At 34.1% G+C, this 11,433-nt stretch overlaps 1 protein-coding gene across 1 annotated transcript in view; it reads right to left on the bottom strand.

The window, feature by feature from the left end:
* Positions 1–152: 152 nt before the first annotated feature.
* Positions 153–11,433, bottom strand: part of WDR17 (WD repeat domain 17) — an 85,113-nt gene continuing 73,832 nt past the window's right edge. Inside the window, exons 24-30 of the mRNA XM_011959582.1 lie at positions 10,676–10,811; positions 6,958–7,099; positions 6,101–6,203; positions 5,060–5,161; positions 2,965–3,063; positions 2,460–2,643; positions 153–278 (exon numbers count right to left, since the gene is read on the bottom strand). Coding sequence (XP_011814972.1) covers positions 159–278; positions 2,460–2,643; positions 2,965–3,063; positions 5,060–5,161; positions 6,101–6,203; positions 6,958–7,099; positions 10,676–10,811 — 886 coding nt within the window. The 3' untranslated portion in view covers positions 153–158. The remainder of the gene's footprint in view (positions 279–2,459; positions 2,644–2,964; positions 3,064–5,059; positions 5,162–6,100; positions 6,204–6,957; positions 7,100–10,675; positions 10,812–11,433) is intronic.

Below are 11,433 nucleotides of genomic sequence, written 5' to 3' on the forward strand. Positions count from 1 at the left end.
ATGAGTTGATGGGTGCTGACGAGTTGACGGGTGCAGCACACCAACATGGCACAAGTATACATATGTAACAAACCTGCACATTATGCACATGTACCCTAGAACTTAAAGTATAATAAAAAATAAAAATAAAAAAATCCAGCATGGAAAAAAATCTTCTATCAGAATGGATTGAGTCGTATTCCAGTCCCTAAAGGTGAGAATGGATTCACCTTTGCCCACATCAAAGCGTCATTCAAGGAGATAGCAGATTTCCCGTCTTCAAGGAAAAACACAGGGCCCTGCGCAGTGAGAGTTGAGGAAAGTGAAGATGAGATGATACATTTGCGAAGTATTTTTAAACTTTCAGACAGAGAATCACTGCAATAAAAAACATGATATTTAGGCAATGCTAATAAAAATTTAAGAATATGAGAAAATTAGTGTTTTTGAGTTGGACCCAAATATAGAAACATTTGCAAATGTCTTAACATTACATCATTATACCCTAATATCTGTCAAAATAGAATTGTTTTCAATTTAAATTCTTCAAATACAGTAGTACTGCCAATGACAAATATGTTTTGTTAATCTGGTAACTGCCACAAAGTTTACTTATTTCATAAAAGTATATATGCCTAATAATAGACTTAAATATATTTCACTATTTTACTCATGTAGCCTATGTCAATACATCTGGGGAAATTATTTAAGCCAGAAACTTTAAATGTGCTCTCCAGAAGATGAAGAATATTGTTCCATATTGTATATATAGTTTAAAATATGTTTAGTCATGTGATTTTCTTGCTTATTTATAATTTAGTTGCATCAGTTATGATATATGCCAAGGTAGTTATGAAGAACCAAAGGCGAAGCGTTTTCAATCTATATTACCTAGCTCTGATAAGGAAAAGCATAATTTCAAAAACACAAGATGCAATACATATTATGTTTTCTTAATTAGGTTCTAAAGTTGTTGGGTTTTGGGTCTGATTTCAAATAATACAACTTGTAGCAAATTATTTCTAGATAATGGAAACCGCATCATAGGAATATGTAAAGTAGACAGCTTCCTATTAGTAGGCACTAGAAATTTCACAATTATAACCCCAACACATCAACTTTCTGATGAAATAGAAATATCCTGGCAGGACAGCACTCCATCTATACCAGTCATGTGGGCCTCAGTGTACATGAGATAATTAGTAGCTCTTTTCCTGGAATGTAGGCTTGGTTAGATAGTATCTTATGTAGATGTAGAGAGGTTAGATAGTATCTTTTAGGTCAAGGTCAGATGGAGAAAAGAAACCTTAAGAAAAGGAAGAAAGAAACATGAAGGTACTAAGTACTAGAAATGGTACACAAAGGGCAGAGAATGGCACTGATGACATACTCCAAGGATTTCATAATGTTTCTTGCTCTTTACTAAAAGTTATTTAATTTTCTGATTTGGTTCTTTATTTCTGAACGTAAATGGATAATAAAGGTGTATACAACTATGTGTCCTATGTTTTGGAAGACACTGGTTATGTTTTGAGACTAAACTAGCTTGCAGTGCCAAGCTAAGCTACAGTTAGGATTTACATCAGTATCCAGCTGCTTCATTTATTTTGGGTTGCTATGGCAAAACCTGCCTTCTTCATTGGCCTAGCATGTAGAAATGTGACTTTTCACATTACATTAGAAATACCTAAGAATCTGCTCAATAAGTTGTGTATATTATTGGGAGGTGGGGATCTTTTAGTCTAATCTGTAGCCTCAATTTGTATTTCAGGGGATTTGGCTTTGTTTACTTCATGGGGACACCTACAACTAGTCCTGGCTCTAAGAAAATAAAGATTTCTCTATTTCTTAGAGATAATGGCACCCCTGGGTCATATTGGGAGGCTCTGGTATCATTCATCATCATTAGTTTGACTGTACATTAGGGACCAATCCTTGGCAATTAGACATCCCTCACGATTGACCTCAGTAATTTTTAATTGCTGAAAAGGTCCGTAACTCGATGTAAGAACGTGCACAATATATTAATGATATAATATACCTCTCTCAGTTTTTAATTGCTTTGCTTTTATACATCATAGATGGTGACTAGAAAGTGAATGTAATCTACTGTGACATAATCATCTGTTGTTGACTGTTGCTTTGTCTCCCTTATTTAATTCCCCTCAGGATATGACCTGTATATATTTTCAAACATAGTTGTTACAAAGTATATATATCATTTGTTACTAAGTATACATATTACATGAATTGCTTCTGTGGTAAGAAGTCAGAACAATTATTGTTATCTGAATGTATTTTAAGCTGAAAGAGGCCACTTGCACTAACTATGGAAGCACTAGAGGTAATATGTTCTTACTGGGCCCCAGTCCTAAATTACCTACTTTTACCCAAATTAGGCTTATTTTAAGGTATCATTTCAAAAAGTAAACACATAAAAATGGTGAAATGCACATGTTATGTCTGACATTAGGCTTTACCTGGATTTTTAATCCCGTAAGACAAGAAATGTGAATATCAGAATGACTTGGAAGATTTGATCCAGTCACATAATCTGGTCCAACAATTCCTTTCAGTGACTCTTCTTTTAGTCTCTTTAATAAAGTTGCATAAACCATTCTTTGTGAATCAGAAGGGGGTGTATATGGAGAGTCTTCTAATGATCTATATTTTCAACAGATGTCAACATTTCATTTTGTTGAATCATAGAATTTTTTATGTTTAGATTAGAAATTATCCCTGATGATTATTTAGTTCCCCTTTATTGACGGAGGCAAATCACCTTTAGACTTAATTTATAGTAAAACAAAGGACTAAATGGCAGAAAAGTATGGCACTGTAAATTATTACTGCATATGTGCCAAACAAATCAAGATTCTGCTAAATTCTGCTAAAATTAATAATGAAACAACACACACTTCCAACAAGTTTGTCTACAACGTCAAATACCTTCTACCTTCCAATTTTTATACAATATTTACTCACCTGCTGGTGGACTGTGTGAAAGCTCTCCATGCATCCAGTTCCTCAGAAAGATATTCAATTTTTAAAGGTACTGACACCTCCCGACGTTTTAATAGCTGACTGAAAGTGTGAAAAGGAAATTAACATCTGATACCAAAAACTAAGATATCAGAAAAAGCAAACAAACTTTAAATGTGCTTTTAGATTTATGTTTCTGTATACAGACATTACACCTTATACATAATATACATATAGAATATTTTTTAGTATATGTGTATATATGCTCACCTGTATATTTAATATATTTAGCAGAGTCCCTGGCAAGTCTAAGTTATTCATTAAATGTTGGGTGGATGAGTAACTGAGTGAGCGGATGAATAAATGAACTGCATAATGTATGGAGAATAGTTGGACAAGTCAAGTGATATTAAATAATAGCCACCGTGAGAGAGAACACTTAACTGTGACCCTGATGATTTAATCTTGAATGACAGAAAGAGAACACAGGAGAAGGAGATTTGAGAAGAAAGATGATTTGAATTCTGAGCATACTGACTTTTAGGCTGGAGTTTAGCAAGCTGCTGAATATACATACAGGAGTTTGAAGAGTAGGCTATGCCTGAGTATAAGACACTGAGTTACTTCCTCAGAAGTGATAGGTGAAGCTAGAAAGTGGTGAGGTTTCTAAAGGACACCGTATAACAAGGAGAGGGGAGGGAGTGGAGCTGTGGGAGGAGAGTGGGATGGAGAGGAGCAAAAAGGGAAGCAGAGGAGGAGAGAATGAAACTTTGGGGGCTCACATATTTAGTGGGTCAGGAAAATAATGATAAGCAGCAAGACAACAAAGATGAAATTGTCAGAGATGATAAATTCTTTAATATTAGGAAATTATTTCTCTTTCTAAGCTAACACAGTCCCTAAACTTAGTCACATTTTCTCAAGTCTCTCCTAAACCATTCTTTTTCTTTTTGCTTAATTAAGAATTTTTCTCTTTACTTTTATAATTATATATAGCTGAACATACTTCATTAAACATTATTTTACATCTATGTGATATATCCTACTGCTCCTATAATGTCTTTTAATATTGTTAAATGTTGCTTTCCAATTTTGATTATGTTACCTATGTAGAAAGAGGTTTTTCCCTGAGCATGCTGACAATATTAATTCCGTATTATTCCTTATTTGCACTAGGTGACAGCTAGTGCTTCACCTACACAATAGGGAAAATAAGTTAGGAATGAGAAAACCTGTTCCTCTCAGAATCTTCGGCCACATATGAACTCAGAAAAACTGCTTAACCACAGACCCTCTGCATTTGTTAAAATGGTCACCCACTAAGCCATTTAGCTAACTACTAGACTTGGAAGTAGCTTTTCATGGAAGGCACTGTGAATTTTCTTTTATAGTATAAGAAGTTTCAAGTACAAGGGCTGAAGTTAAACAAGTTGTTAGAAAATGTAGGAGTATGGCTAACAGGTTATGCCTGAATATAAAATATTAAAATAGTAAGTAACCTGCTACTTACAAACTCCCTTTACTTTGCCTTTTCTGCTGTAGAGATTGAAGAGCTACAATATTCAGTTTCCTGTTTTCTTTTAGTGAGATGTGGGCATAAAACCCTAAGGAGGACCTTCTTCCCTGAATAAAATGGTCTTGCCGGGAGAAAGTCCTCTGTGGTCTCTATCTTTCACTCTTACCTCTTTCCTACTTAGAATGTAGTCGTAATTCATGGAGGGCTAGCATCTATCTTGTAACCATGGGATACTCAAGCAAGAGGAAATAATCCAAAAATATCACAGTGGAAAGAAGGGGAGTATCAGGTCCTTGAAGAAATCACTGCAAGGCAGTAAAAGCCCTAGAATGCCTGTCTTAAGTGTCTTGACGTGAAAGATCAATAAACCCCAGGAGTTTAAGCTAGTATTATAATTTTTATTATTTATAGCCTAACACATATCTAATTTATGTGCTGCTTTATTTTATACAGCACATGCGGAGTAAATAGATGGATACTTGTAATAATATATTTGATACTTTCTATAATCCACTTAGAGATTATCCATCTTAGTGAGAGAAATCGCTCTAATGTCACGATGGAAGAAAAAACCGTTTTTACCTTGTGTACTCATAAAGTGCTGGAACAATGCTTTGGTACTGTCTTCTGATAGCCAATAATGCACCAGTGTAACCACATAATATTAGCAACTCATTTCGAGCTCTAAAAGAGAATATACTTATTTTTATAAATTCCACAATTTGAGGCATAGAACATTACTCTGACACACAGTTCAGGTACTTGTATCTCTATATTATGAAAGGTGACATTTATAGCAATATATGTTTAGAAAATTTTCTAAACTTAAGGAAAATTATCCATCAGTTCCTAATTCCTATTCAGATATTTATACTGTATCATCAATTATAATATAAAATAAGAGTCTTTAAATAATATTTCACTCTTTCTTGCTTGTTTTTCTCTATTTCCTGGCTGTTTCTTCATGGAATTTATCCCTAAATAACTCCTTTGGTCAGGTGGAGGGAGTTCCGGATACCGTGTAGACTCTAGGAGAGGGTAAGAATGTCTTCTGCAGTTCTTACACAGGGAGTTAGCCAGTTTCCCAGGCTTCTGCATCAATGCTTCCACACAGGCTTTAAAACAAGTAGAGCCCGAAGTTTCTCTGGTAAATTATACAAGAGTCTCTGACAACTTTAGTTATATAGATAACAATGTCTTTTAATAGGACTTGAATCCAGGGATGATATATATTTTGTACTTTCTAGCCTTTTACTTCTTTCCCACAAGCTCAGTATGATGCTTTGCATACAATGGATATTTAATAAATATGACCATGAGTTTCTTATGGACTTGAGGTCCAAAAGCTTTGAACTTGCTTTCTTTAAACCAGGTATGTGTGTGTACATATAAAAACATACGCATACCAGATATTAAGTGGACCACTAAAATTTAATATTCTATTTCAAGTTAACCTCTACCTTTTTTTCTTAAAAATGTAACAAACACAAATACAATCTTTCTACAAGTGTAGCTACCTGTCCAAGATAATCCTATTTCCTGATCTGAATACCAAAAACAATGGAGCCACTTTAAAATTATCACATAGATTCACTTATATATTTTGCAGAAGAAAATACTCACTCAGTACATGTATGCAAGAGCAATTTTTCAGTACGAATATAGCTCAATAGGTCAAGAACAGGGTATATGGTGTCCAAAGTCCAATCGGAACTACTGATGTATTCTGGAAAAATAAAACCAGATGAGAGATTCATTAAATAACAGTCTCAAAATTTATTCATTCATTTTTTACCTTATATGATGAATTTTCTGTGAGTCAGTACTACCTGCCTCTTTGTTTTCTAGATCACAAGTATTTTCCTATTCATCCTCTCTCAGGTCCCCACACCATAAAATCGGAAGAGGTGCCATATTTCACATCAGCATCACTCTCCTTTTTAAATTGAGGATGACTAGTTCTTGATTTTAAGGCTGGTCACTGATACAGTTAGGATGCCGGTCCTCTCTAGAGCGCGTGTGGAAGTGGAATCCCCAGTGTTGGAGTGGGGAGGTGTCTGGATTCGGGAGGTGGATTCCTCAGGAATGGCTTAGTGCAATCCCCGTGGTGATGCGTGAATTCTTGTTCTGAGTCCACAAGAGATCTGGTTGTTTAAGAATGTGGCACCTCCTTCCTCTCTCTCTTCCTCCCTTCTCTCTGCCCCTGCTCTCACTAAGTGATATGCCTGCTCCCTCCTGTATCCCCTTCTGCCAGGATGAAAAGCTTCCTGAGGCCTCACACAAGCTGAGCAGATCCTAGTGCCATGCTTCTGGTACAGCCTGCAGAACTATGAGCCAGTAAATCTACTTCCTTTACAAATTACCCAGCCTCAGGTACTTCTTTATAGCAAAGCAAAAATGATTTAAAACGATCATCAATATGAAAACAAAGATCAAATAAATGAGTATATTTTAAATTATACTACCAACTAATTACTTACCTTTAACAAAGCTAATACCAATAGGAAGGGCTTTTTCAGGTTCTTGACTTAACAAGTAATATTTTACAGTTTCAAATATATTGTCATCTGCATGGGCTGTCTCAGCTAACTGCATACATTCTTCCACTGTGGGTAGCTTACACTAGAAAATAATTGATTTGAAAACAATGTTACTAAAATTCACAGGGATAAAGGCAGTAGTGTAGGCACAAAATACTTTCAACTTTCCTAGTATGGTTTTCTTATTAAAGTTGTCTAAAATAGATGTAAATGAAATCATTTGAATTAAGAGAATATATTTATGGAAATATCTTTAAGATCTAAAAACAGTAAGAGGGGATATTAGCTAATGAGTTAGTAGTTTTCTATCACACAAACACCTAAAAAAGAAATAGAAGTAAACTGTCCTGATTGTGATACTGAGATTAGTACCTACAAATGCAATTTTGCACCCAAATGAAATTAATTATGTTAGAAAAAATATATTGACCATATTCAAAAACTACATTAAATGCACCAAACATAAAGGGTGTGCATTATTACATATCCTCTACACTGTAATTTAACGTCACTTGGCTTTTGAAACAAAGCAACCTTATTTCAGAGACACAAAAAAATGTAGAAGCTCTAAAAGTTTTTAGCTTTGACATTTTGAAATGCCATGGAATGGATATTTTTTCATCCATGAAATTTCATTACTATAAAATAAAAAGCCACATTCCCCATCTAAAAAAATTCTTTTTCTGTTAAAACTGAGAGTCTGATCCTTTCTCAAGTAAGTTGGTCTGCTTCCTTATAATGTAGGTAAGCATTAAGTTACCTTTTATATCCAATTCTGATGTGTTTATAATAGATGAAGCTTAAATGTTCAAGTTTACTTCTAAACAATGCGGATAGTTTCATGGTTTGTTTCAATTTATTTATTAATACATTCATTCAATCATTTCATATTTCTTGTTTAAAAATTAGGTAAAATGAACATTTTACATCTAAATCTCTCAAAAAAATTACAACAAACTGAATTAACAGGGCTCTCATATATTTAACATTTCATATTGTTTCCCCATCCTTATTCATGAAATGCCAGGTATTTACTAAGCAACTACTATATGGTAGGTACTGTGCTTGGCTACAGACGTAGGTTCTTCACCTTGATATATGCTCACGGCACAGAGGAAATAAAAAATCACTCCCATTTAAATTTCATTTTTAACTAGACTATAAGAAGAAGCGTAAGATGATCATCCTTATAATTTTTATCCTATACATTTTAAAATTCTAAAAGTTATATAAGTAAACATCATAGGTGAATATATAGTTTTCAGTGTTACAGACAGTCCCCAACTTATGTTTTGACTTTATGGTAGTGCAAAAGTGACATGCAGTCAGTAGAAACTGTAACTTTGAGCACCCACACAACCATTCTGCTTTTCACTTTTTGTACAGTATTCATTAAATTACATGAGATATTATTGTGAAATAGGCTTTGTGTTAGATGACTTTGTCCAACTGTAGCCGAATGTAAGTGCTCTGAGCACGTTTAAGGAAGGCTAGGTTAAGCTACGATGTTTGGTAAGTTAGGTTGTAAATATATTTTTGAGTTAGAGTATTTTTGACTTATGATGGGTTTACCCACTGTAACCCCATGGTAAGTCAAGGAGCATCTGTACTTGTGAAATTGTTCAGAGTTATTAACACCTTTACACACACTCACTAGCCTTTCTAAAAAGATATCAATGAAGTATGACCAGAAAGTCTAATTATATCCTTTTAGAATGTGTGATGAAAAGACGAGGTGAATAATATTCTAGCCCCTATTGTTAAAAGCTGTCGCAGCTAACTGCATACATTCTTCTACTGTGTGTAGCTTATATAAGAAAATAATTGATTTGGCAGGGCCCGGTGATTCATGCCTGTAATCCCAACACTTTGGGAGGCTGACGTGGGTGGATCACCTGAGGTCAGGAGTTTGAGACCAGCCTGACCAACATGGTGAAACTCCATCTCTACTGAAAATACAAAATTAGCTGGGTGTGATGGTGCACGCCTGTAATCCCAGTTACTCAGGAGGCTGGGGCAGGATAATCGCTTGAACACAGGAGGCGGAGGTTGCGGTGATACGAGCTCGTGCCATTGCACTCCAGCTTGGGCAACAAGAGTGAAATTCCGTCTCTAAATAAATAAATAAATAAATAAAAGGAAAATAATTGATTTGACACCAGTGTTAGTAAAATTTGTAGGAATAAAAAAATAGTACACATACTAAATTTTTCCAGTATTACTAGTGTGGTTTTCTTATTAAAGTTGTCCTAAATGATATAAATGAAAGTATTTGAATTAAGAGCATATATTTATGAAAATATCTTTAAAATCTGAAAATAATAACTGAGGTCATTAGCTTAAGTCTTAAAGCTTAGACAAGTCATTTAGCCTCTCTGAGCCTTGATATTAACATCTGTACCTTCTGCCTCAGAGGATATCTGTTAGTGTACATTCAAACACTACCGGTCAATGTATAATTTAAAAACTCCCGCTTTCTTTCATACGCATTTTAATTTCAAGATAAATTAGTTTTTAGTTGTCATGCTAAAAAAACAAAGCCCAGCTTTTTAAAAAACATAATTCACAGACTACAAAGTGTATAAAGTAGTTAAAATATCCCATCATCTCACAACCCACTGGTAACTTTGGATATTTCTCCTTTCACAAGTATTTTCCCTGTCTCAACACAAACACATTCACATACACATATCCGCCCACACATTCTCATTCACACACACTTTTGGCCAATCTGTATTAATACAATACCCAGAAAATATCTGCTTAATGAATAGGGCTACTCACCCACTAGGGATAAAATCACGGTTCACATAATTGAAACAAAACTTTGCTGTTTTAGAGGTTCAAGATGAGAAAATATTGTACTTATATTTTATCATTTTCTTACAAGAAACTGTAGGTATCTTTTTAAATATGCTATAAACATAAATAAATATGTACATTCACAGTTATTTTCAAACCAAAATCATACGGCATATGCATAGTTTTATGATCTGCTTTCTATTTAACTGTTTCATGCCATATATCATGCCAATAAAAATAGAGCTTCATGATTTTTAATGGATTAATTGCACGGAAATATAGAAAAGTACTGTAAATCAATATAAGTAATCTTCCTATTGAACATTTTCGTTGTTTTTATATATAATATTGATGCACAGATTCCTGTGTTCTGCAGATGAGTATTTTTAAGGCACTTTAGAAAAATGTATGTAAATTTCATTAAATTTTCTTTTAACGATTCTAAGTTGTCTATTTTCAAAAGTTATCCTACAACATACTTCAAGATGCAAAGTGTACAGTGGAAAACACTTGGGATTTGGAGTTAGACTTGCTGAAGTTGAAATTCTCACTCCACCACTAACTAATTTGGGTAAATTCCTTACCCTCTCCAAGTTTTCTTTGTATAATTATCCCTTGCTTTTCAAAGTTTTAAGACAATGAAGATACAAATATATGTAAAGATTTAGAATGCCAAGCACATAGCAGAAGTTCAGGAAATGTTATTTCTTATTGTTGCCATTTTTGTTGTACATATATGTATCCCAAAGGGACCATATATTTGTTTCTCTGCATGCATCTCTATTTGCTTGAACCTACAATTAATCAAATCATAGCACTGCATTCCAAACCAGAATATTTAACATCATCAGCATACCTTATCATGGAGGTCATTTATCTCTTCAGTACATCCTGGGTAGAAAGCACAGAGTTTTATTAAATGTAGTTCATTATCAGGAATCATCAGGAGAAGATCGGCTGCCAAATTCCTGTTAAGGTAACAAAAGGCGACACTTCATTGAGGAAAAGATTTAAAAATAACATTCATAACTATCTCAAAGAAAGGAAATTCAAATAATATACCGCTCTTGCTTTTCAATTTACACAAACATTAATTGCCTAGTTAATTATGAAACTACTCTAAATGCAGATTACCCAAACCAAAGGTCATGAGCAACAAACATATTTATAAATTCCTAAATATTAAAAACTAAACTTTACATACATGAGTCTTAACACACTTATAATTAATTTTATTATTACAGAATAATTCTCTAATTGGTTAAGTAGTTTTGACTATGTTCTTTGGAGTGAATTATAAAGCAAAAATTGTGAAAGGTAACTCTCGTCAACTTTTATTATGCTTGTCAATATTGACAAATTGTATTAGCCAGCTCAGTGAAACCAGTAGAATACTGAGTTATTTTAAGTTCATAATTTTGGGTATCCCACATATTTCTTAAATCATAAGTGGAAATTAAAGATGGAAATGTAGTTTTCTTATTTACTTTTTTTTTTTCTTTTGAAGCATAGTCTCATTTCCCCTGTCTCCCAGGCTGGAGTGCAGGGGCACAATCTCAGCTCACTGCAACCTTTGCCTCCTGGGTTCAAGCAATTCTTGTGCCTCAGCCTCCC

Source organism: Colobus angolensis, unplaced genomic scaffold (assembly GCF_000951035.1).
Source record: "Colobus angolensis palliatus isolate OR3802 unplaced genomic scaffold, Cang.pa_1.0 Scaffold5, whole genome shotgun sequence".
Taxonomy (NCBI): Eukaryota; Metazoa; Chordata; class Mammalia; order Primates; family Cercopithecidae; genus Colobus; species Colobus angolensis.